Below are 27,705 nucleotides of genomic sequence, written 5' to 3' on the forward strand. Positions count from 1 at the left end.
CCTTTCCCATTACATCTGAACTGGGAAAATATGGTTACCAAGTTCTCAAAACACAGCTTGAAGTTGGTTTAAGATCCTAACTTTTTCTGTACCTGGTAACCATGGTTTACCAGTTCAGGCACAATGAGAAACTATGGCTAAGTAAGTGATGTCTTGCTTTAACTGCATCAAGGAAAGGGGTTGCATATGCAGGCACAAAGCTTGTTCACTATATAATATAACAAAGCTTATATCCAAAATATCACTATCCTACACTACACCCAGTTCTACTGGTGCTACCGGATGGGCCTTTTAGTATTTCAGATGGCTTTCGTATAATAATAGTTCAGTAGTAGAAATGGTTTTGTTGACTTTATTTTACAGAGTTCATAACAGTGTACTATATTGGGAAATTGTGGTTTACAAATAAAGAAAATACAGACAATATATGTATTGTGCTCTTGTGCCTGGGATTTCATGCATGGCTCATATTGTGAGCTAGGACTAGGCATGCAGAAGTCTTCTTCTCCACGCACTTCACCCTCACTCAATAGGTCCACTGTTCTCACACCCTTTGAGAGGAATCATTAATCACAAGAAAATTACAAGATCATTTTATAGTGTTACGACAGCAGAAATCTTTCCGTGAGTCAGTTTGAATCAATTCCTTGAAGGAATCGATTCAGTGGCTTTCAAGGCGCACACAGTATTAATGTTCTTTAAGAAATTAAGCATTTAAACTGTCATATATATATCACCCAATCACACCTTACAAATATGTGTGATTTCTTAGATAGCAATGAGAAGAATCGGGAGAGTGAGGAATAAGCAAAATAATTTCTTCATAAAAAATGCGAGTACAAGTCATTTCTTGTAAGTGTATGCTCTTCAACAAGTTCCTCTGCTCTGCCCCTTTCTGTTTTCCATGTTACATGATATTATGGCAATCTGTCCGAGTTTGTTTACCTCTTGATTAGAGGTGATTTATCTAGAGGAGATGCATTTTCAGCGAATACTTTTCTAATGGGTACTTGGAGCATAGGCAAACCAGGACTTCTGAATATTGCTTTCACAGAGCGAACTAGTGTTCTTTGGTTTGCTTGATGATTTAAATTATATCATATTTTACAGAGATGTGGCGAACAAGTATCTCATTCTCTGTTGTCATATGTCTTAGTTGCTTTGCTTTAGAACTACAGTATGTTGTATTGTTAAAGAGACTTTCATTTTCACTTACCATCATATTACAGGACCTTTTCAGATGAATTAAAGTGCTGCGTTTCTTGTTGTGCCACCCTTTCTCTTTCTTTCACTTTCTATGCTTAAGCAGACACTCAATTTTTTATTTTTTATATCAATCAATAAATTTTATTGTTTATAGCCAATGGCCATCACAATACAATATGAGCACAAATCACACAGCTACAAAACAAAAGACACAGTTTGCTCCAGACCAGGAAAAATCTAAAATGTCCAAAATTTAGGAACATTCCTTCTACTCAGCACCCCTAGGGTTTGGCACTATTCAGAAATGTTTCCCCTTATCTTTCTGGTTTTTATTTATGACCCTCCCCACCCCAAAGGATTCTACTACTTTGGGCTGATTCTTTTGGCACTTTCAACCACTTTCAAATCAGATGTTTGCTGTAGGGAGGTAGGAGGCCTTGCTTCATAAACCATATTGGTTTCCACAGCTGATACCCACAGGGATCTGGCTGATGTTATAGCATCTATGGCAATCCTCAACTCCTGCCACTGAGGAATGCAGTTGGAAGTAGCATACGGCTTAAAGGCCCAATTAGGGCCACCATTCCAGCATTAAACATGAGTAATGAAGTCATGATCCTGGACACTCTAGTAGCAAAGTAGAAAGCAAAGCTATGCCAGCAGAAACAAGAGATATTAGCATAGCAGCATGGACAACCACATCCACAGTATCCATGGAAATCTTGCACCAACACCAGTCACAGCCAGGCAATTTACAGTGACTTCAGGGGTGCTGTGATGCTATCACAGAAGCTGTTCCACCACCACCACCACCCCCCCAGTGCATGAGCATGCTTGCAGGAAGAGATATTTGTGTCTCAGAAGCATCCGTGACTCACTGGTTAGGAGGACAGCAGCTGATCCCTGCAGCCACAGTGGCATCAGCAGGATTTTGGATTTTAAAGCAGCCAAAATACAAAATCGGAAGCAGCCTGAAATCATAACACCTTTTGCCAGAACCAAACAGTGCCACCCCAGTTAAAGCAGGCAGACAGTTTGTATAACCCAGAGTGTAGAAGGCTTGGGTATAGAAACTACAGGACGATGGCCTCGCTGTCCCTTCCTCTGATAGAATGCTTAGTTAATATTCATAACAATGCACATAAAAGATGTGCGTTACTGTCTGCGTAAGGGTGCAGCCATTTTGCAAGGGAGAAAAGATAGCCAATTCTGCTACGAAGAATACACAGCAAAACAGCAAGGACAAAAAAAGAAAGCATTGTGAGCTGCCTGGTTGCCATAGAGTACAAAATAAATGCATTATTTACACTATGGCTTTACAGGGAAGTGGAAAGGGCAGTCTTTGAGTCATTGCTAATTCCTGCAGTTGCAACAGGGGATCAAACTGGCTTCAGTTTAACTCCCAGTATTGGTTGTAGTTTATTGTCAAGTAGTTCATATGTAAACAAGGTCATTAACATGCCGAAATTATTATTTTGCTTTGGGTGTCCCATGCTTACTATAATCAATTGTTCTTTCTCCGTGATAATAACAGCACCAGCATTTGAGATGAGTTTGTTAATGTGAACCAGATTAATTTCACCTTGAGTTCCTATTCTCTTGATCTATAATGGCTTATTCAAAACCTGGCTAGTTCAGAATTTCCTTGTTTTATTATACATTATTTATATCACAGGCATGTAAAGAATCCGCATATAGGGCTCATTCATATGTAACGCTTAGTTCAGTGCTATATGATTGAGTTGGAATGAACCCAAGCAAAACATCTGACCGCGTTCTCCTCTCCTTCTCTCACATGGCAAGGAGGAAGCCTGGTTGGTTGTTAAGTTCAAACCAGGGGATCCGGTTTAAAACAAGCTCTGCTAAGTTTCCAAAGTAGCCAATTTCAGACCATGAATTGTTAAGCTGTCAAGGCCAGGCTGAACACTGATGAGTGGGTAGGGCTGCCATACGTCTGGATTTGTGGGGTGTGGGTGGATGGGGTGTGGGTTGGTGTCTTCCTAAGTTCCTACTTTTTGAAATATGGCAACCCTATCCTATGAGTGGGGCCTCTCTGTTGCTGCAACTGCCTCATTGGGTGCACTCCTAGGAGTAGCTGAGAAATGCAGGACCGATACACACATTTTCCTAACTTGTAGGTGTAGTTTTGACATTCCTTGCCTGACAGTGCCGTGACAGAAGTTGGCTTGTTAAACTAACCAGAGTTTGTTTTAAAACAGGATCCCTGGCTGAAACATAAAGGCACACCAGGATTCTTCAAAATTGAAACTAGACCCTTTCAACATTGTTCTGCTGGCAGCATTGCAGGCGTGCGCAGTTGCACAAGTCCAACGCAGTGCTCATTTTGGCTCATCCACAAAGCACTAAACTTAGAGGGGAACTGCTGCTCTGAGTAGGAGACTTCGGTTCAGAACTCCCAACTTGAAGTGCCATTTCATAAACTAGGCAATGGCTAACCTCGTCACCACCAAGTGCAGACTCAACATGGAGCAGTAGCCAGTATTCACACTTTAATTTTTTAGACGGACACATGAAGCATCTTCGGTGTACATTTAAAAAGACATTGAAATATGTTTCCTAACGTTCTTTTGCACAGGAATGTTTAACATCAGGCAGTATGAAGCACAAATAAACTCAAACCAAAACGTCAAACCAAAATGAACAATATTACAAGATGTGCACTGAGTGAGAGTGGCTGGGCTTTGGCCATTCTTGATCTAATCTTTCTTTGCAGCCGCTTTGTGCAAACTGTTCTGTCACCAGCCCTAGAATAATTTGGAAAATAACCACTTTTTTTTTTTTACTTTTTTGTTTAGTCTAGAGCATCATCATTACCTAACTTGTTACTTGAAGTAGTTTAATTTCATTGCTATCTGTTTTGACAGCTGAATATTATCTTCCTGGTGATCACACTGTACAAAATGGTGAAGCACTCAAACACTTTGAAACCAGACTCTAGCAGGTTGGAAAACATTAAGTAAGTGCTTTGTGTTTGAATCAAGAACTGTGATTATTTTTTCTGATTGTTCCAACTGATTGAAAGCTCCCCCTTTCCATTAGCAACACAAGGCTTTGTTTCCCAGCACCCACAGATGTCAATTAGAAGTAAACAGCACCAATCCTGCTCTCGTCATATTTGTTGCTATAATGATACAGGCAACGCTTGAAATTAAATAACTTCTGCTTGGAACAATGGCCAAGAATTTGTTTTGGTGCATTCATGGAGATTCCTCAGCAATGTAGCAAGTTCATTTGCATTTAAAATGCAGCTCCCAAACGATGTTCCTCTTTGCATGGCTGGTGGTGTTCTGCTGAGTACGTTTCGTTAAATTATTTTCAGATGCTAGTGATTCTCAGCAGTTTCCCCATTCATAATCCCACTCCCCTAAGAGAATTTGCTTCTACTTCTTTTGTTATCTTGAAGATTATCTGTTGCTTTTCATGCAAATTTAACAAATATTTACTTTTATCCTGTGACTACATAAGAATCACAATATTCCCTTTCTTGAAAGTAGCGCAATGGCTTAATATTCTTAATGAGAATCTTACAGTGGTGGATCATGCTTTAGGTCAGAGGTAGGCAAGATAAGATTCCACTGTCCAATTCCAGCCCAAGCATCCATTATGTGGGTAAAGGGAAGGAACAGATTTCTGGGAGGGAAGCCTTTGGGTTGGTTGGGTGGGATAAACACTTTGGACTTACATTGCCTACCCCTGCTTTAGATTATTCTATATTTAGACTGGAATTGTTTTGCCAGACTTAAGAGGGACAGGACTTTTCCCCCCTAATCATAAGCACTCTTACTTGGAGGTCAGATCCACTGACGTCATTCGTGCTCCCAAGTGAAATGTGCTTAGTAGTGGGCTCTTGAATTGTCTTTGAATGCAGAATATGGCAAGGGCAGATTTGCAACAAAGCTAGCATTACAAACTAGAAGTTGCTTAGATAGGTCACAATATCAGCTTCATTGCATGTTGCATGTTAAGAGAGAGAGCTAATCTTTAGCACCTCTCTTTTCTTTCTTTTCTTCCTCTTTCTGTCTTCTCATCCACACCAGTAATTACCGTGTTTGTGATGGCTACTATAATACGGACTTACCTGGGTAAGATAGAACCCTACATTAACAAATTTAAAGCATGACTTTTTAATTATTTTTTTAAAAAAACAAAACTTTACAAATTTGGACAATTTTCTGGATTGTCCGTAATTTTAATTAACAACTTTGGAGATAATCTAATTTGCTAAACTATTTCCAACTATTATATGCTTTTTATTATTTTAAACTGCTTGCGTCTGCACTTTGAATTTTCTAATTTTAACTAATTTTTGTATAAAATTACTAAAAATGCTTTCTTATTAATTTCAATTTAAATTCTGTCTAATGATTTTGTTTCTCTTTTCTGCTTATAATGCTTTCTAGCTATGAAGATAATAAGCCATTTATCAAGTAAGATCATTAGTTAGATGTGGAATGCACTGAATAAACCCCTTTCCCCTTCATTCTGTGCTGTCCTCTGCAATTTCTCCCCCCCCCCCCGAAACTATTCATGACAAGATATCCTTCAAAGACTTTCTTTTGTGATTAAATCCATATATTTGTCACATTTTAGTAAGGCACTTTCATATGAAAGTTAGACTACCTAGTTTAGCAGAGTCTTCAAACTTTAGGTTATCAGCTTTTGATCTGCCATTTAACTTTTGTGTGTTTGTGTTATTTGTGTATGTGTGTGTCAGATGCAAGCACAATTGTTAAAATATGGGCATCCATTAGTGGTTAAGGGAGACTTTCAGATCTCCAAATATACACACATACATACAGATAAAGCAAAGGGGTTTCTGGACCTGGTACTAGAGCATTGCATTTTAAAATAACTACCGCTGCTGTTTTCATTGGAAACGAAAACGGAATTGCTCTTCCTATAATAGATAAAAGGTTAAAGCCAATAATTTATAATTATATATGACTAAAAACCTAGTAAAAATAAATTGCAGCAAGTAAACTTTTAATATGCAATTTTGCAATGTGCATTTTTAAAAAAAAAACAAAACAAAACGGCAGTGTTACTTAAATTGCATTTCTTTTTCAGGTCTTGGGCCCTTGGTGCATTTGCTCTCCTGTGTCTTCTGGGCCTAACATGGTCTTTTGGACTGCTTTATGTCAACGATGAGACCATTGTGATGGCATACCTCTTCACAGTATTTAATTCTTTCCAAGGAATGTTTATTTTCATCTTTCATTGTGCACTCCAAAAGAAAGTGAGTCATTGCACATATACACTTTCTCTGTATCTCCAAAATATTTCCAGTATCTCTTTTTAAACAAGGCATTATATATCAATAGTGCATAGACAGGTGGGACGTAGCGCTCTGTTGTTTAACGTGTGATCCAGCTGCCAACAAAATTGCTGTTAGAAGTCCTGATTGTTAGGTTACTTTACCCATTCTTCTGCATTCTTGCGATACTCCCCCTAGGTGGCAGTGTCACAGACGAAAGTGAACACACGCCAATAATTGGGATTGTCTGGATGCAGTTAGTCCCACGTTACCATGTTTAATGTGGGGCAATCAGAGCAGAATTCTACATGTGTCTGTTCCGAAGATCTGAAATGAGATCAATGGGGCTATTTTCTTACTAATCCTAGTGCCAATGACTTGCAAGGCAAGTTGGGCCATAAACTAGGCATGTAAATGTACCTATCTTTAAAAAAAGCTTCAAAGCCACTTAAGAACATGGCCATAGCAGTGGGGGGGGCAGCCGCCCTCCCAAATCAAATAAATCAATAAAAATACATAACTAAAAGAGGTTTTCCCCACTAGCATGAAGCCTGGCTATGCCCACGCTTAAGAAAGCAAATAAATAAATAAATGGAATCAGAAACCATTCTAAAAATGGATGGGTTTTGTTGTTCAGCAAACATTTATGGCCTCTGTTATGCAACATGGAACAAATAAGTATATTGTGTTTAACTATTAAACCAGGGCAACTGCAGTTCTTCTCCCCTGAAAAATATTGGTGGATGGGGAGACACTGTTAGCCATTGATCAACCCCTGTAGCACATCTTTCTTTTCATTTGTGATTTTTCTGGCTGATGGTAGATTTGTTCATTATGAGGTGAAGCTTTTAGCAAAAGTTGATCCCCAGCAGGGCTCTTTTCTTTCCATCCTCCAAGAGCAGGATTGTACTTAGATATAGGTAAAATACTATTTATAATCAGCATTTTAAAGAGAACTGTGAAAATCAAATTACTGTTCACACATTGGGATCCCTGATTCATAGGACATTTCATTAATTTGAGATCATTGGATAAAAGGCATGCTGATTATTGGCTGCTAGTTTGATAAGAGTTGAATCAGAAGTAGCCTTTTGTATTTGAAATGAAGTTGGCATTTCATTATTATTATTATTTTTACAAGTGGTATACTCTCCAGTTTGAGTGTGGCTGCTATGATACAGGCAAAGTGATTTGCGTCATGAAATAGGGAATTGCCAGTTGGGCAGTAGGTATTTCCTCTGATTTAGAGGAATGGAATGAATATTTGAAACATTTTAAAATGAAAATAGTCAAGATACAAATGCTTCCTAGACTAGGCTATTATAAAACAATGTTGTTGTTGTTTTAAAAAACCCCAATAACATCAAAAGGCACATTGCCTTTATTCCTTATTCGAATTATGTATTGTTTTTATACTATGTTGCAGTAGTCAGAAGCAATATTAAGTGCCAGTTGAGCGTGGAAAAAGCTTAACCTTCGCACAAGATGTTTCATACCTGCAAGAAGCATTCAGGCTGTCGTTTAAGCTTTAAAAAGTTTCAGTGTCTTTCCCTGGATATCATTCTACTTCTGTATACATAGCTAATGTGTTCTTTTTATTCTGTTATTACTAGTTGGCCACTAAATTGAACAGAGAAATAGAATTGTGAAAGTGAAAACTATTATGTTTCTAGTCCTGACAAGATGATAGTGCTGTTACTTCCTTCAGTTTTGAACAAGCTGTAATTTAGAAATAATGACAGTGGAATGTGCTGCACTGACAGATAATGTACATTCACAGCAGTATAGACATTAGGCAAAAATCAGCCCCAGGGGGTGGTATTTGGGAGGCAGGGGGAATTAAAAAGACGGTGGCAGTCTCTGGTCACACACACACACACACACACACACACACACACACATTTTGCAGCTTATATAGGAAACCCATACTATGCCCATTCTCATCCCTGGCCTAAATTTCTAAGGCCGTTAAAATCTTTCAGGCTGTAATCCTATATAAACCTGAGAGTAAGCTCCATTTAAACTGAATTGGACTTGTTTCTGACTTGACATACATAGTATTAATCTTATTTCCCTGGGGGTATTAGCATCATTCACTTAGCTTTACATTTTTGTGAACTTAATCACATTAGACATTGAAATACAACTTTATTTTGTGCCGTCCAAATAAATTCAATCCCAAATATGTATCCTTGAAATTAGCAGTGTAGCTCCCAGTAGTGGTCAGTGGGGGTGGCAGCACTTACCTAATCTCCCATCACCTAGGTTTACTGTGGAGGAGCGAGTGAGGTGGGCATGATGCAAATGCACCAGTGGGAGCACCAGATTGGCTCCACATTTGCATTTGCACCATGGAAACCTCACCGCTGGGCTTCCCATAAACCTCGGCTGCACTGGTGATGTTATTGTTCCATTTCCCAAGCCACTACAACTATGGTGCCCAGCTGTCTTCAATGCTCTCGTTCCACTTTGTTAACCAATAGAGTTGCTTGGCACAGACTTACTTCAAGCCGTAAGTGGTCACACCAGACTATGTCTGGAATTGTTTGCAGTGTACTGGGAGAGCCAGTCGAGACGCAACCTCCACCTGGTCATGGTTCGAAGCCACACTGGAATGTGAATCATGGGGCACATTTTGTCTATGATTTCCTTCTACCTGCAGTTCCCCAACTAGGAAGATAACTAGAGGCATAATTGCAAGGCGTAAGAGAGGCGAGGATTTTGTGCTTCACTGACATGCTTTTAATTTTGTAAAAATTTAATACATTTTTCTTAATTTTCTTGGAAATATAAAATTGGCCCTGTTTCAGAAGGCCTTGTTTACCTTTGCTGTCTGCCTCAGATCTCAGGAGCAGGTAGGCTAGAAATATACAGATAGATACATACAGAAATAGATTATTTAAAAATGAAAGCATGAATATTTATGAGCATCGTTGTTAACATACAGGTGCGTAAGGAGTACGGCAAGTGCTTCAGACATTCGTATTGCTGTGGAGGATTGCCAACAGAGAGCCCACACAGTTCAGTAAAGGCATCGACTACAAGAACTAGTGCTCGCTATTCCTCTGGCACTCAGGTAACAAACATTTTGACAGAACCTTTTAATGACAGCATCTTTTAATTAACCTTGCTTATAAAAAGCCCGCTGAGATGCGTTCCATTCAGATGCACTAATTGTGTTCTCATTATAACAGCCTTGATGACAATTGCATGCTTTTTTTATATATTCTGGGCCTGATTCTAAACATTCCTTCAAGGTTGAGCTTCATAGTAGTTATTTATTTTTTAGTTTTTTTTAAAAAAGAAGACACTAACAACAAACTCTCTTATTGGTCCATAAGCAGGGTTAGAGCTTACTTATGGCCAGAAAGTGGCCAAGAGATGTGATTTTTAATAGCATGTATAGTCAGCAGTAAGTCTGAGACATGCTTAATATAAATCAGTTCAGGAGACTACATGTTTCACGAATGACTTTCCATTTTACAAAGGTAAATATAACCATTTTCAGGAAGTTTTCCTGTATGCGTAATAATACTACAAGTAGAGAAAGATAATAGCCTGATTGGACTGCCTGTTTGATCAGTGACACTAAACATAAATACATTGTTACCATTCCTTTGAAAAAGAAGTCCAAACATTTGCTTTCTGCTAAATTTATTTATTTTTAATGCAACTAAAGAAGCAACCAACAAATGCATTCAACCTCACTTTTCTTTATGTAGCCTAGGCCAGTTCCCTTATCAAAATGCTGCAGCTAAAACAATGCCAGAGCTCAGCTAAAAGAACGTGCATTAGATGACTTTCCAGTCTTAAAAATTAAGTGCATCACTTCCCTCTACACTTTGAGACTGAAGTTGTTGCAACTCAGCCTGGGCACAAGACTGTCCAGCACCAAGTGCTCAGGCTGAAGAGAAAGATACCCAGCAGCATGAACCAGCTGTTGTCCTAAGTGGCCACCAAAGAACCAGAAACTAGTTTGAAGCCAAGCGTACCACAGCCAGTTCCATACTCCTCTCCAATACTTTGGTCGTAAGAACATGCATCGCGGCAGGCATGACAGAGAAGTTGGTTAACAGTGCAATTCTGTGCATGCTGACTTGCAAGTAAGCCCCACTGTGTTCACTGGGTCTTACTCCAAGGTACGCTTCCGTAGGATTGTAGCTAAATGTGCCAGGTTGCCATGTAAGATGTGACAACTATGCCCTATTTCTTCCATTAACAGAGCCGAATAAGGAGGATGTGGAATGACACTGTGAGAAAACAATCTGAATCATCCTTTATCTCAGGTGATATCAATAGCACTTCAACACTTAATCAAGGTCAGTTGCTGGACACATCACACTCTAGTTTTGTTCTTTCGGCGGTATTTTTTTCAAATAAGAATTTAGGAGAATTGGGTTGCAGTAAATAAATCAAATAAGCAGATGTGCTCTGGGGTAGGTAGGTTAAATATCTCAGCATTGGAATGGAATCACACACACACACACACACACACGTATAAAATTATAGCTCAACTCAGTCTTGAACACATTTAAAACTTAGTTCCCTCATGCTCTTTGCTCAGGATTGAATCTGACATTCTTATTCATGGAAATCGTATTTAAATAAGTCTCATCAATAATTTAAACATAAAAGCAAAGAACATAATTTTAAACTTTTGCTAACCTTTGTAGTCTAAAACTGAAACAGAACTATACCAGCACAGTGACATTGTAAATGCATAAGATTTCCATATGCGGACATTTTGCCTGTGAAATCAAATTGACATCAGCTCTATACAAAAGACATCTGCAAATAGGGTTTTCCCCACAGTATAGTTTTGATCATATCTGTAACGTACAGCATTTGTCTGCCACATGACAACCTGAAAAGAAGGAAGGGAGGGGAAAGCCACAGAACAGACTTAAGATGTCTGGTCACAGTTTTATCACTATAATTCAGATTGAATGTGCTCATGCATTGAAAACTCTTCACAGAAGTATACTAAATGATTATGAAGGCTACCTATGCCATCTCCAGCAGTAAACTAACCAAAGCTTCTCATCCAAATCTTAATATATTAATAGACACTTTATCAAAAAATACTAATGTACAACTCTGTACCCCCCAAAATCTCAATCCAAAACCTGCAGTATTTATCTATTTTGTTAAAATCCAAATTGAGTTTATAGAGAGGTCTTTCCTGGTGGTTTGTCGTAACAAAAAAGAAAAAAGCCCAATAAATCTATGTTGATCCACAAGAAAATTCCAAAATCCACAGTTGATGTTGTTAGCTATAAGGCATGCATCTGGAGTCTTGATGGATGTTTCAGTTCCTTTATTAGGACCAACTAAAATGTCAGAAAATAGTGTGCAAGCTTTCGTATTGCTCAGACTCTTCAACAGGACAAAAGTTACACAATGCAGGGAGTGTGGGCAAAGTGGGACAGATATGGAAATCCACCTTTGGAATAAATCTAGATCTGCTACCCCCAGCCTAGCGCTGTCCAGATGTTTTAAACTAACCATCAGCCCTTCGGCCACAGCCAGCTTTTCCGGCAAATTGAAAATGCTGCTAGGGTAGGGGACTACTGTGATTTTAACAAGGAAAAAAAAAAACCCAATTACAGCCTCCCTCTCTCCAGAGGAAGTAACCTCTTATCTAGGCTGTTACCACGTTTTTCTGAATGCTGTATCCCCCTGATGCCACAATAGAAAGTTTCCATTCCTTCAGGGATTGGTGTTGGGGTAGGGAAGCCAGAATGTTTTTTGTTCAAAATCATGGTACAACCAAGCTCAAATGCTTCTTTCTCTGTAAAGAAATAGGAAATGGATGTAGAATAGCTGCTGGCTGACATTTATCCCTGGCAAACAACATTTGCATAGGCCCCAAGCCAGATTTTTATTATTTTAAATGGCGTGTGAATAGAACATATAGCACTTCTTTTTGTTGGAAGAAGTAGAAAATCGTCCATTGTCTGACTGGTTGTACTGCCAGGATTTCCTCCAGTTTCCTTGCAATTCTAGGGTCTGCTGTATTGAGCTAGCTAGTTGGGCACAATCTTTAAGAGAAAACAGCAAATCCCATTTGGAAGCATCCACTAATTTCCATGAGCTTTTGTGCACTGGGACTTTCCCTATGAAATGTGCTCTGAACTTCTAGGTAGCCAGTGCTGCATTTTTCAGTTAATAATAATAATAATAAAGACCATGACCTTTGAGTTCTCAGAGCCAACACACTAGAGTTAGAGAATCGTTAGTCTTTCCGCCACAGCGCAGAAATTAAGACAGAGGTGGGGAATTATGGTAATTAGCTGAAATTGCCATGTGGTGTAAAGTTTGCAATGTACAGCATAGGGGAAGATTCTTTGAATTGCACTTTCTTGTATTTAGATTGCATCTTTTTTTTAAAAAATGTGAAAATCAAATAAATGAAACCAAACACCAAATAAGATTAACATAATCTGTCAGTAAAGCAATTCCCTGAACTGCAGGATTTTTGCTACCTACAGTAATAATATTTTGAGTAGTGATAAAGGCATTAATATTTAAAATGTAATATCTGCTGCTATTGCCACAATGAGAACCTAATCAATTTAAATTTTGTATGTAAATTTTTTGGCTGCTCTCTAGCTCATTCTGGACATGTAATATATTCAGACAACATCCACCTCTCCTACCCACTGTCACACTGCTCAACAGAACGGCACTTTCGCCTTGCTTGTGTATATATGATGCATTTGGGCCCACAAAGACTGCACTATAATTCCATCTCCCCTGACAACTGTATTAATTTAAGATACCCAAGATCAATATGGGTTTTCAAATGCCTAGTTTTTAACAAATTGCTTAGAAACTTTCTCTGCTTCTTTAGAGGGCATATGCAAAAAGTGTTGATGCATTGGGATTGAAATTGCAGAAATAAGCTGTTTGCTCTAGCTTTCAGTGTGTTCATTTAAGATTATTGTTGCAGGGAGGACAGACATAACTTAAACATAACTCACTTAAAAATCCTAACAGATAGCGTTGCAGCATGAATCCGTTTCTCCCGTAAGAATATTTGCCCTCAACTCCAACCCCCCACCCCCTCCATGCCTCCCCTTAAGCATGCGCTCCTTTGCATATAACAAGAAAGGTTTCATGCAGCTTGCCATCACTTACCTTTGGCTGAAGAGGTTGTTTTTCACTTGCTCCCCCCCCCCCCCCGGCTAAGTTAGTAATAAACCCTGTAGGTTTCCGAGATTGACCGGCGTGGCTCTAAATTAACACAATTTTGATTTCTCTATTACGGTGCCTATTACCCATGCTTAAGGTTGGAGACATTAAGCTGTAACATCTTGAAATAGAACATTGGTCTTTGCGTTTAATTGCTATTCTTGTTTTAACAGTGATTTTGTATAAATTAGCAAATGTCATTCTTAGCAGGTGTTTACTTTGGGGATTTGGCCAGCACCTGTGAATTACTGAAATCTAACTACATTTTCCCTCTCGTCCTTCAAATTAGTAGTTCAAATACAGTCAGAAATGTTCGGCTGAATCAAATTTGACAAGATATACACGACTCATGATGACATTTTTGTAAAAATATATATATACTTTATTGGAACTGTCAGAATCAAATTAAGGAGCTGATGTCTCTCTTTCTGTTTCTTTGCTTTAGGAATGACTGGCAATTACCTACTAACAAATCCTCTTCTTCGACCACACGGCACTAACAATCCTTATAACACATTGCTCGCTGAAACTGTTGTATGTAATGCCCCTTCAGCTCCTGTGTTTAACTCACCAGGTGTGCCCACACTTTGGGATATGTTGCTTTTGCTTTTGTTTCTTGATGGTATTTTGCTCAGAGCCTCCGTCGGTTAATTTGGCCGGGGACCTAGAACTGCCGTCCCTATATTTCTCTCTCTCCGTCGAGAAGTACTGCTGATAACGCCAGGCTTGTAAAACTGCACTATATTATAGTGATAATGCCTTTGCCATAATAGTATTTGCCAATAATCCTCCCATGTTTTTAACACAGGTGGCATAAATCTTAATATACTATTACAGGACTGACACTCCATGGTCCGAGAGCCCATCTTCAAGATATATATCACTTAGAGGTATCATGTCTATGCAATATAAAATTAATCTGAAGCTTGCTTAGAAACAATCTGCTTACGGAGTCGATCAGACAATTAAACGCACAAAGAGGCATATTGACACCCGGATCGTCCTGGTGTGGGAAACTGAATCCGGAGTCATATTAAGAAGCAAACTATAGTATAGTGCAGCTTTATAGGAACTCCTCCCTTTGACTAGAATTAGAAGAACATTGTTTATGTGGGATGCACAGTCTGATCCTAAGACGTATTTGCTGCACCAGCAACTATGTGCTTAGGATGGGGCATACCTCCTGCTCTGCTACGAGCAACTGTCTCCTAACTTGACACTGCTCTGATGCATTATTTAGTTGCCAGTACATTAATTCAGCGCTACGGGCAGCCATGGTAGCATCAGGATGTCAAGGCTTTATTACTAACCCTACCTTTGTTATACTATACTATCCAACTGCTTTTCTTAACTTCTGAGCCAGTTCAAAAATTAATGCATCTTTATTAATTATTAGTGGAATAAGCCATCAAATATACTAGCCTCGAATGTAATTGAAATTCTGTGTTAAGAATTTTATACTTTGTTATATATATCTATATATAAAAAGCTGTTGTTACATGTCAAAGTTCCTTATTCTTTAAAACTGAACTGCAGTTTCTATGTTCATTCTCGTGTTTTCTTACTTTCCTTATGCTTTCCTCTAGCAACCTACAGAGAGACAAGTATGGGAGTAAAACTTAACTTTGCCTATCAAATGTAAATTTTTTCAGCATGATTTTTAATGGGCACAATTAAAATATAACTAGCGGTCATGAAGTAGACTCAGCGGGCAAGTGGTTCACAATTTGCAAATGAAATATTTCCACGCTCAAACAGTACATGTGTACTGCTTTTCGGAGAACAATCTAAAAAATAATAATCAAAAATCAAATCACAAGAGGTCTGTAGCAAGCCCTATTGGTAACTTATGATATCCAATGCTGAAATAATTTGCTGCTTAAAACCAGAGCACAGTTGAGCAGAAATGCTTAATAATTGACTTAACATTTCCACATTCCCACAGTAATCTTGCTACAGGCTATGAAAGACTTCAAGTGAATTACCTGATCACGGGCAACTAAACTTGCCTCTTTAAAACTGGTTGAAGTACATTCAAGTGTGCTTAACTCTGCAGTATATCATAGAAAATTCATTTTGGATTATTAAATATGCTTCAATATCTCTTTAATAGAGGATAAAGTATTAGATTATTAAAAAGAGAGAAAGAGAGAGAGAATGCCTTCAGAGGGGAAATTAATGCCGGCATGTGGTCCAAGTGTTGCCTCTCTCTTATAAATGCCATATGTTTCATATGGATAAAGCTTTTGCAAGAAAGATCTAGGAACATATATGAAAATACCCAGCTACAAAAGTTGTTTAATCAAAGCCTAGAGAGGCTTTCAAAGAACTGCTATCCTTTTAACTAATTCAGTACGCATGGATGGCTAGAACAACACAATACAAGATTAGCTGCAGTTATTCCACTTCAAAAAAAAAGAAAAGAAGAAGTATTCTTTGACCAAAGAAAAGTCACTTTTGGGCATCAACCCAATCTTTCTATCTTTATAGAAGCAACTTGAATTTTCTTGCTTAAGCTGCAGCTTTAAGTGCAGTCTGAAAGTAAAACGGGAAACGTTCTTAGAGGCACACACAATCTTTTATTTCTCTGTAACAACTCCAAGCCTTGCATGTGATGCAGCAGCCTCACAGTGGTCAGTTCCATTCCAACAACCGTATTTCATGCTTTCTTAACCCCCCCCCCTCCAAACATTGCTCTTGAATTCTAAAAGCGATTCTTCTAAAAGTTCACTAACAAACCATTTAACTTTATCCATGATACATTCCATTCAGTTTCTTTCATAGCTTTCTTTTTCTTCTTTGCCTGGGAAGCACTGTGATGTCTTAGTTTACATGTCTTTTGTGTCTCCAGAAAAAATGGAATTTCTTTGTATAGAAAAAGAGCATGTCGCCATAAAATTCCAGTCGCCCCCCCCTTCTTTCCAAAACTTCTTTTCATCTTTCCCACAGATGTATCCAATTTCTCCATTTCTCCAGCAGTTGAAAGATATCGGCCCTGGCTGATAATCTCCTCCCATTCCACAGCTAATATCTCTTCTTTGGTTAATTTCTGTGACCCATGCTTAGAGAAACCCTTGACATTTCTGCTTTTGACTTCCATACGCCCATAATGTCTGTGGGCCTAACTCTTTAACAGACTATGCTGGTTCATTCAGTGCTGTCACTGTGACTGATGCAAGCTGCAGGCGAACTTTGACCTCCTGAAGCCTGGCACCGTTGCTGGCGGAGAGAATATTAAAACGCAACCAAAAATTAAAAATGAACAAAACAAAAATCATATTGGGGGAAAAAAAGAGAGCTGTTATTGCTAGTAATCTAATTTGCTGAACCCTTGCTCTGACTAAGTTGCTGAGAAGCTCAGTAATTCTTCATCATGTTACAATAAATCATTTTACTTTCTTTTATATATCAGCTACTCTTAGGCCAGATAGCCTGAGCAGACAGACATGATGTGAGTTGTCCAAAGTGAGTCATTCCACCTGCTGTCTTCCGTGTTGTTGGATGCTGCTTGTGGGCCTCAATCCCTGTTAGTGTGAGAGGTGGCTGTCTGTGCTTAACATGAAATCTATGTACTTGTCCATTTTTTTCCATTCTTTTCTTTACTCCATCTTCAGATAAATAAATAAAAACCACACACACGAGAGGAAATGTTAGAAATGCTATATATTAAAATAGTTGCTTGCCAGTTACGTGGGTTTATTGTTACACATTTGCCTTCTGTTTCGTATGTGACCTGATTCCTTTTTTTTCTTTTTTAATTTAGTGTTGTTTAGGACAAATTATGTTGCGTTCATCTCTCCCCCCCCCCCCGAATCATGGTGTTGCACTAAAACTATAAATGTTGATGAATAAATTGCTTTGCATTACATATGCAAGCGCATGGAGTGACCATTCTTTTCCTTGAGGGAAGAGCTATACAACTGGGTGCTAAATTGTTGCATTTGAACCTTTTCCATTTGTTTTCAAATTCCTAAATTCAAAGTATCATTGACGCTCCACGGAAAAGCAGTATTACTCTGTAAAATTCTCTCTCTCTTCTATAAGGTGCGTAACTCCTTACACTTTGGGGGAAGTCCCGTCCCCCTCACGTTCCTCGAGTCTTACTTTCAAGTACAACTTTGTCCTGAACCACATTAAAGACCTTTATAGAATAAGAACGTTGGGCTCTGGTGTCGGCAATAACCCGAAGATGTCCCTTTTCTGTTTCAGGACATTCACTGAACAATGCCAGGGATACAAGTGCCATGGATACTCTACCGCTAAATGGTAATTTCAACAACAGCTACTCTTTACGCAACGGAGACTACAACGACAGCGTGCAAGTTGTAGACTGTGGGCTAAGCCTGAATGACACCGCCTTTGAGAAAATGATCATTTCGGAATTAGTACACAACAACCTGCGGGGCAGCAGCAAGAACCACAACCTAGAGCGCACATTGCCAATCAAAGCTGTGATCGGCGGGAGCAGTAGCGAAGACGACGCCATTGTAGCAGATGCTTCGTCTCTGATGCACAGTGATAACGCCGGCCTGGAGCTGCACCAAAAGGAACTTGAGGCGCCTCTGATTCCCCAACGGACTCACTCCCTTCTGTACCAGCCACAGAAGAAAGTGAAGACGGAAGGAACAGACAGCTACGTGTCCCAGCTGACGGCTGAAGTTGAAGACCACCTCCAGTCGCCCAACAGAGACTCTCTGTACACAAGCATGCCCAACCTCAGAGACTCTCCTTACCCGGAGAGCAGTCCCGACATCGAGGAAGACCTCTCTCCCTCCAGGAGGAGCGAGAATGAGGACATTTACTACAAGAGCATGCCAAACCTTGGAGCTGGCCATCAGCTTCAGATGTACTATCAAATCAGCAGGGGCAATAGTGACGGCTATATAATTCCCATTAACAAGGAAGGATGTATTCCGGAAGGGGACGTTAGGGAAGGACAAATGCAACTAGTGACAAGCCTTTAATAGTGTAGCAAAGGAATACTGAAGGCCACATTGCAAGTATTAAACAGACTTAATTGGCCCCATGCAGGCTCCCTCATATCTGCTCGAAGCGACAATTTCTGTTGTCCCTGTGGTTTCTCCCGTGTAAAGGAGACGACTGGACCTTGCAGTTCTGTGAATTTTTATAAAACAAAGCTTTGTATATACACAGAGTATACTAAAAGAATTATTTGTTACAAACAGAAAAAAAGAGATACCATCAAGGTATTTTAAGATATCTTGCTGCTGACGTAAAAGAGATTGTGAAATACACACACACACACACACACACACACACGCCGTTCCAGCCATTTTACTGCAGCAGTTTGTGAACTAAATTTGTAAATATGGCTGCATCATTTTTTGTAGGCCTGCATTGTATTATATACAAGACGTAGGCGCTAAAATCCTGTGGGACAAATTTACTGTACCTTACTATTCCTGACAAGACTTGCAAAAAGCAGGAGAGAGATTCTGCATCAGTTTGCGGTTCACTGCAAATCTTTCCCATAAAGGTAAAGATTGAAAACCTGTCTAACCACTAGCAATCAAGCCACAGGCCTTATTTCATATATTTCCTCAACTGTACAATGAACTGTTCTCATGAAAAAAAAAAATGGCTAAAGAAATTATATTTTGTTCTATTGCTAGGGTTAAATAAATAAATAAATACATTTGTGTCCAAACAGAAATATAATTGTCATTAAAATAATTTTAAAGAGTTTGAAGAAAATATTGTGAAAACGCTCTTGGTTGCACATATGCTACAAGCTGTCCGTCCCGTCCCCCCCCCCCCCGGCCCCCTTTTACACTTGGTTCATAGTAGCATAATATGTTTTAAAAGTTCTATCCATTTTCACTTCTTTTTCACTGTAAACAGTGCTCTGCTTTGACGTTAGTATTTCTTCTTATGTTTTAAATTTCTTATTGCCAAAAGAACATATATATTTTTTCCGGGCAGAATTCTTTTAGACGCCAATTAATTTCATGCCTTGCACACTATGAAATTTGGGTTGTTGTTGTGTTTTTTTAAAAAAGAAAAATCTATATCAGGTTATAAATCACTTCCCTTTTCATTCTTTTAACTTTGAGGAAGGCTGAAAGGAAGGGAAGTGGCCAAAGGGACAGACATACTAGTGAATCTCAAACAAACTAATGAATTAAAGGTGCCTGACCTTTTCAAGCTAAGAGAAAACATAAATACTCTTCCATATTCCTCCTGCCTATATTTAGTAATTAATTTATTTTATGATAAAAGATCTAATTAAATGTACATTGTTTCAGGTTTTTTTTGCTTTTTTTTCAATCCCTTTGTGTAAACCTGTTAATAATGAGCCCATCACTAATATCCAATGTAAAGTTTAACACCTGTTTGACAGTAAATAAATGTGAATTTTTTTTCCAAATAGGTAAAACGCTCTTTCTTACATATGAGTCATAAGCTCGATTATTCACCGTGTGAGCTGGCTAAATTCAGCTTAGCATCACTCCCTTACAGTTCTCAATTTATATGGAGAGGTCTGTTGTAGGAGCTGCCTATATATCTCTATTGAATAGAGGTCATTGCTGCTACTTGATATTCTAGTCATAGTCACATATGATCAAGATCAGAAACATGAGCTCTGTTACAAAAGTGTTCGGCAGCCTCCTCCATTTACATAACAGATTTTTAAAAAATTCAAATAGGAATATGATTTATTAAAAATAAAAAAGGATGCAAACTCTGCAGTCATATTTCAGGCAACTGTAATTATATGGCTATAATTAGTGATAAAGATAAGCTCTTGTCGCAGGGAGAGAAAAAATACTAATATTGCAGCATTTATAGGAGTGCCGTGAATATTCAGGGCGTTGCAAAATATGGTAAATCACAACAGTCTTTTGTGATATGCAAATTAGCGTTTCTGTTATTACTACTATTAGCAGATGGGGAATCGAGGCAGGAAGCTGATACTTTGCCCAAAGCTTTATAGCATGAAGCGGGATTTAATTTCAGACGCACTACTTTGGAACTGTCTGTTCATTCCTTTTCACTAAATTGCCCATAGATTACTCGAGATTCCGGGTTCTCATTTGCAAAAGCTTGGATTTAAATATTATACTGATTTTTTGCTAAATTGTTGCATTCTTCCCACCCTGCTCACCACTTTTGTTGTTGCAACCCCGACTGTTAGAAAAATCAAATTCACACAGGTACTTTTATATATTCATTTTGCCAGCATTTCCCTTAATTACAGCTATTTGGTACAATCCACCAGGAAGTTCTGCAGAAGCGCCGTTGGCTTGTGTTCCTCAACTTCCCAATGGCCTTTACATATTGATTAATGGGATTTCATCAAAAGAAAGCTTTTGTGATTTATAGCTGCTATGCATGCCTAAGGAAGGACCAGCAAATGCACATTGAGTTTTATCATAAGTTAGGGGTTCCCCCATGATTGCTTCAGATCAGAATGACTTCCTAAGCTCACCTGGCCTTAATTTCTTTGCAAGGAAAGCACCCTCCTTGATCCTTACGTCTGTGTGCACTTCATAGTCAAAGTACTTGGTGGCTATATGGGGTAAACCATGGGTAGGTAAACTAATGCCTGGGGGCCAGATCCGGCCCAATTGCCTTCTAAATCCGGCCCGCGGACAGTCCGGGAATAAGTGTGTTTTTACATGAATAGAATGTGTCCTTTTATTTAAAATGCATCTCTGAGTTATTTGTGGGGCATAGGAATTAGTTCATTTTTCCCCCTTTCAAAATATAGTCCGGCCCCCCACAAGCTCTGAGGGACAGTGGACCGGCCCCCTGCTGAAAAAGTTTGCTGACCCCTGGGGTAAACCATAAATATGGGTCATAAGCTAGAATTACGACACAGCTGTCATCTGTGCTTAAGGGCCCGGGAATCATTAGTATCCAAAGCATCTTATATGAACATCTTTGTTGGGAGGACAACCAGTTGTCCAAGTCTTTCTTCATTATGATAAAGTCTTTCTGTAGATGCAACCTATGGCTATTAAGTTTTGCCATATTGTGGTATGTGGGGAATGCAATTGGTAGCGCATTGTTTGAGCGTTAGCGCAGAATGTTAGAGGCACATGAAGCAGTTAGCAGATCTGGTCCTGTGAACTGACCAGAATGAATTCTCATAAGTCATGTGTTGCAAGGTGCCCTGAGCTGTTTGGGGGTAACAACAAAGTCCAGCTAATAAATAAAGTGTACTTACATCATATACAACTGGTTTCCATGAGCCTACAAAAGAGAGAAAAAAGACCGTTCATTCAAATCTTCACCGCTGCTGTACCAGTCAATACCAACTGACAACGAAAGAACTATGTAAAGGAAGTGAGCAGATAAAGGCTTGAGAATTATACAATTCTTTTGTTAGCTGTTTCTTATTACGACAATTGCTATTAATTATGTAGAGAAATTATCAATATATATGATGCTAAACAAGATTAAGTTAAACATCCGTGCTAGAAGCTAGATGAACAAAAAAGAACAGAAAAGGAAGAGTGGAAAAGACAGATGGAAACAGATTAGACCAAACAGAATTTACAGGCATATTTAATTCATAAGAGTTGCGTTCGTTTGGTGATCACTTATTTAATGCTCTATTATTCATTGATTGTTTAGGATGCTAACTAACTGAATAGTTTCTCTCTTTTTGCTGCCTTTGTTATAAAGAAATCTGCAGTTAGTCTGATGTGCTTAAAATAATACAACATTCTTATTGTTATTGTTTTTTAATTACACAAACCACCATGGATAAATAGTGCGAGAAAATGGCTCTGCTATAGTTTTTGCAGAATTTATTTATTGCCATGGGGCTGGGATGAGTACTCCGGCGTTACAAGGAAATTCGGAACTAAACAAAATGCTCAACTAAAATTCAGAAAATGGTAAGGAAATGATATATTGCTTTGCTTGGTGTGTGTGGGTGTGTGGTTTGTAAAAACCTAGCATTCAACGCTTGCAAGAGCGCTGTAACAAAGAGGGAGTATGCATCCACAAGGAATCATTGTAGTTAAAGGACGAGGACATCCAGCTACTCCTTGCTAATGACTTTGACATTAGTTCGAGATCTTGTTTGTAATCTATGAAATGTATTTGTCACCTTTTAAAGAAAAGAAAAAAGCATCCATGGAACGGAACCTTATTCTGAAGGCAAAACTCTTAATAGCCACAGCATATCTCGAATTGGGGGAATCTTAACCAGGATCATTTAACTTAGTGGGAAGACAAGGAAAACTAAGTTATGTAGCAACATTGCATAAAAACAAACAATAAATGCAGCATGGAGGCAGGAAGACTATAGCTGGTTGTCATCTCAAGAATCGGAAGGGTGGAAATGAACCACACTGTAGCTGGAGTCACATGGCAGTTTATTTCCTTTTCATAACTTTTCCTTAACTTAAGTTCCACATTATATTTGAGCTTTCAGATGATGTGCTCACTTCCACGTTACTTGCTTCTTGGGGGGGGGGGTTGCAAATAGTATGAAAATGAGTGCTACGCTTGCAATATATTCCACATTAGTTCCCAAAATGCCTTTCACTGTGTGTGAAGGCTCAAATACAACATGAAAATTAACAGTTAGGGAAGCATTGTGAAAATGGAATAAACTTCCATCTGACTACAGCTTGTGTCCTCTCCGAGCTCCTTGCCTACCTCACCCTGCCATTGCTTGGTTGGGGAACAGTATTTCACAGGCTTTGTTTCCGCCTCTTGCTTGCACCCACACAAGGCGGCAGGCAAACGCAACTCAATGCTCCCCCAGTAATTTCCACCGCCCAGGCTTTGCCAAGCCAGTAATGGGCCCTTTCTCTTCAGGGCAGGCTGGCCATGGATATAGAAGGCTGTTCGGTACAAAGACAAAATATTGCGCGGCACTTCACCTTTCCCTACCTCAAGTCTGTGTAAGATTAAATGAGCTATGAATTTTAAGGTACTTTTATGCTATAGTGTGTCGTAGAAGTTTCAAATATTTTGTTTTTAAAGGTATTTTATGCATGCCAAAGTATGCCAACATCCCTTTTGACTGTATTACGTCTCTGCTTCTTTTCAAACACTGACCCTAACAACCATTATGGACAGGCCACTATCCCAATCGAACAATGGGCTAATATTGAAAGATCGGAACATCTACTTTTTCTCCTTGGCTTAATTGCCTGAAGGAGGTTTTTGTTGATTGGGTTTCTGTTAAACTGCAGTAACTCTGGATTGGCTGCTCATCTCATTAGCTGCTGGTTTTGTTCTTTTACCTGTGATTATATTCAGGTCTTTAATTGGAAGACACCGTAAGGAAGTTTACTCCTAAAAGATGGCACATTAATATTTTAATAAACAGGCAATAACAGAGGAGCTGCCATAGACCAGGATAGACTCATTCTCCATCTACCCTGATATTATCTACTCTGACTGGCAGCAGCTATCTAGGGCGGCCTTCTCCAACTTTGTTTCCTCCAGATTTTCTGGATTCCCAAACCCCATCCACCCCTGCATGGTCAGTGGTAAGGAATGATGGACGTCATCAGATATATCAGGAGGGTACCAGCTTGGGAAAGGCTTTAGTAGGGTTGCAGGTATGGTTTGCCTTTCTCACCCGCTACCTGGTCCTTACACTGAGAACTCCAGCTATTGAACCAGGTATTTTTCTGTCTACCATTGAGCGAAAAAGCCTGTTCAAAAGCCCGCTGTGCAAAAGTATTCGTTTTACTACAGGCATAATTCTACCTGCTTTGGAGAAACAGAAAGATCTGACCTTGACCTCATGGAAACCCTGAGAAAGATGTCTTTGTTTGCTTAAAAAATTGCCTTTTAATGCGGCTTTAGTGCCTACATTAGTGACACACAGATTGCTTTCAGTGTGCTATGCAAGATTGCTTGCCATTTATTTGGAATAGCATTCTTCATCCATTTCTATTTTCATAGTGTTAAAAGCCTGCACCTTGTGTGGCAATCGGTCATTAGCGATTTTTGAATGAAACTTTACAAGACACGTCTTGCAGGAATTCTATAGACAGTCCTAGCTGTAAGCTTTCTTAATGGAGTCGAACACTTCATTCCCCACCTGCACAGTGGAGGTAACATCTGTTTATAACCTCGACTTGGCGGATGATTATTGCACTTTTACACCCTGATGCAAACTGGAGAAAGCAGTTGCCAAGGAGGCAGAAGCCTATTTCTGACCCATTCTAGTAAATGCTGTGAGAATGGTAGGCAGCAGTATGGGCACCCCAAAGAACACAAGCAGTGGTGGTGGTTTGTCCCCATTGGGACTGGTAGGGTGGAAGGCAGGGAGGCCAACAGGCAAAGCCCAGAGCCAATGATCAGCAGAGCCAGAAGCTCATAACGGGGGAACCAACTAATTTAACCCCATCTGCCTCCCTCTACAAGGACAAAACTCAGACTGGGGAGGTGGAAGGGGCACCCCTTGGGCTGGCTGTAAGCAAAAAGACAGGCATGGGGGGGGTCTGGCTGAGTGCAGACTGAGATTATCCACATTCGCACCATATATCTAAAGAAACAGCCATGATTTCTCCAAACGATTTGGGGAGCTGTAGTTTGTTAAGGATGCTGGTAAGTCTTAGAAAACTCCTATTCCCACCGCAGAGCTACAATTCCCTTCTCTGGGAAGGGGCATTGATGGTTAAATCACTTTGGGAACTGCGAGTTCTGAGAGGGGAACGGGGGTCTTTTAGCAACTCATAGCACCCTTAACAATTTTGAGAAGTAATTATTTGGGGGAAGCCATTCCTATTTAAAGTGTTATGCTGCTGCTTTAAATGTACAGTGCTTAAGGGCCCACAGCACTGGAAGGAATGTCAGAGGACTCTAGACCCTGCTGATGCAGCAATGCCACTACTACAGCATCCTTGAAAAGTGGCAATCCAATCTCTGCTGGTTTCAAGTGGCATCATGGTGCTTTCGATGTATGACATGAATTCTACCATTGGTGAGGGGTGTTCTAATTGCCCCTCTCAACCCTATTTCCCTTAGCAATGCGCCATGCCTCATTTTCCTTAGTAAGGCTTTTTCGATGTTCTGAGACAAAAGAACACCTATTCCCCCCTCACACAAACGTCGTTCCTCAAGGCTACTGACTCCGAGGACCATAAAACAGGCTGCGATTCTATGCGTCACTGACAGGAGTTGGAAGCAATGAAACAGAACCAACCTTAGCTGTGCTTGCACAAGCATTTATAAATGGTTCTCAAAGAGGCTGCCTTCTGCCTATGCTATTCACACCTGCAATCAATGTACAGGTGGCACCCGGGTACCCCCCCCCCGATACAACAACAGTTAATTCATAAGCGCATTTATACAAACCGTGTGGAGTTCCAGTGGCTGCATCTCAGAAGAGATACTGTGGAACTGGAAAAGATGCAGAAAGGGGTCGCCAAACCGAACAAGTGTCTGGGGGGAAAGAGTTATAATATTTGGGCCTTTTTAGCCCAAAATTAATGGAGGATAAGGTGGTCTTATAGTCACGATGGATATAGCCTCCAGTACCTTTGTTGGTGGGTACTATTATTCTGAATAGTAGTTACTAGGGAGAATATGCAGAAGAGTGCTAAGGTGTTCTGTCCTTGTCAGCTTCCCATAAGCAACTGCTCAGCCATTGTGGGAACAAAACCTTGTTGGTGTGACCTAGCCTCTTATTTCTCATATCTTGTGTTGCATACTTTCTTCTATACATAATTCATTCTGCTTCTATTACAGTCAGACCTTGGTTTTTGACAGTTTAATCCATTTTGGGAGTCCGTTCGACTCCCGGAACAGTTCGAAAACCAAGGCACGGCTTCCAATTGGCTGCAAGAGCATCCTGCAGCCAATCAGAAGCCACATCAGATGTTTGGCTTCCGAAAATCATTCAAAAACTGGAACAATCACTTTGTTCACGAGATAAAACATTCGAGTTCAAAGGCATCCGGCTTCCGAGATTCCACTGTAGTTACTAGAAATGCTAATATGCTATACAAAGTCCCATCCCCTAACTAGGGAATATTTTCTTTTTAGCAGCAATATTTCACCATGCATTAACCACACTGTTTCAAGAATATTTATACAATCGCCAAGAGGGCTAGAAACTTGCTTTGGGAGGGGAGGTAAATGAAGAGTGAAAGGTTTTGGAAGTCGAACATTGTGAAAATGTGCTTTTTCGGTAGAATCTCACAATACATGGAATGCTGAGTGTTTGCCTCGTATTTTTCCAATACACGATTCATGCACCCAGTGTGGCTGAAGAACTGTGCCATAATGATTGAGTCTCATTAAAATTCAAAATTATGAAATGGTGTCTCTGTGTCAGTGTGTCAGGTGTGTGTGTGTGTGTGTGTGTGTGTGTGTGTGTGTGTGTGTGTAAGGAGGTGTAAAGAAGGAAGCATATCTTTCAGACCGCACTATTGCCTGGGATTTCGCCATCACTTCAGGGACAAGTGCCTGGAGATGAGAAAATGCCCCATGCTGCTTATAGTTAAAGAGGGCTCTAATTACATGCTGTCCTGGTGATTGTTCTATGGAGTGATAGATGCTGTATTTAAGTACATTTCATCTAACAATTTCTGGGGCGATTGTGAATTAGAAAATCAAGGCCGACTCGCTCACAGATTATTCTGTTCTGGCTTCTGTGCTCTTTGTCTCCTTAATTCATGCTCCCTCTAGCTTGCAATTTTAATTAGCACCTGCTTCCATCGCATGTGGGTTATGGCAGACTGTGTCACTACACACAGCCGTGGGAATGTCAGGTTCCATTTGCTACAGTAAGTTGTGATCCCAAGCAGACTTGACACGGAAGTTCTGCGGCAAACATCTGGACCTAAACAGTTAAGGGATTGTGGTGACCACGTCCCAGACACCAGAAATACATCTGCATGCAGCAGTGGTGTGTGGTCAGTGGACTAGGGGGACTAGGCTAGCCCCCTAAATGTTCCCAGTAAATTAGAGTATTAAAAGCCTGCACATTCTTCCCAAAATCTAGGAAGCTTCTGCCCAGCTTTAGAGGAGGTACTATGCTCACGTGTGCAATGTTGGGAGGTCACGACCTCACAGACGCAACGTCC

General features: G+C 39.7%; 1 protein-coding gene and 1 long non-coding RNA gene across 20 annotated transcripts in view; one reads left to right on the top strand and one right to left on the bottom strand.

The window, feature by feature from the left end:
* Positions 1–19,332, top strand: part of ADGRL2 (adhesion G protein-coupled receptor L2) — a 250,265-nt gene extending 230,933 nt beyond the window's left edge. For 5 of the 19 annotated variants that reach the window (XM_081193663.1, XM_081193662.1, XM_081193651.1 and 2 more), the window contains 9 exons: positions 4,092–4,183; positions 5,265–5,309; positions 5,628–5,654; positions 6,295–6,463; positions 9,429–9,557; positions 10,704–10,800; positions 14,121–14,249; positions 15,262–15,279; positions 17,885–19,332. In XM_081193663.1, the coding sequence (XP_081049789.1) occupies positions 4,092–4,183; positions 5,265–5,309; positions 5,628–5,654; positions 6,295–6,463; positions 9,429–9,557; positions 10,704–10,800; positions 14,121–14,249; positions 15,262–15,279; positions 17,885–18,639 (1,461 nt within the window). In that variant the 3' untranslated portion in view covers positions 18,640–19,332. Of the gene's footprint in view, positions 1–4,091; positions 4,184–5,264; positions 5,310–5,627; positions 5,655–6,294; positions 6,464–9,428; positions 9,558–10,703; positions 10,801–14,120; positions 14,250–14,483; positions 14,566–15,261; positions 15,314–17,087; positions 17,141–17,884 lie in introns of those variants that run through there. The other 14 variants (XM_081193666.1, XM_081193668.1, XM_081193652.1 and 11 more) reach the window with 12 other exon arrangements.
* LOC308586826 overlaps positions 9,201–27,705 on the bottom strand; it is a 34,613-nt gene continuing 16,108 nt past the window's right edge. Inside the window, exons 2-3 of the long non-coding RNA XR_014008073.1 lie at positions 21,867–21,892; positions 9,201–9,341 (exon numbers count right to left, since the gene is read on the bottom strand). This is a non-coding gene — a long non-coding RNA (uncharacterized lncRNA). The remainder of the gene's footprint in view (positions 9,342–21,866; positions 21,893–27,705) is intronic.

The sequence above is a fragment of the Podarcis bocagei genome, assembly GCF_964188305.1.
Source record: "Podarcis bocagei genome assembly, chromosome: 5".
Classification (NCBI taxonomy): Eukaryota; Metazoa; Chordata; class Lepidosauria; order Squamata; family Lacertidae; genus Podarcis; species Podarcis bocagei.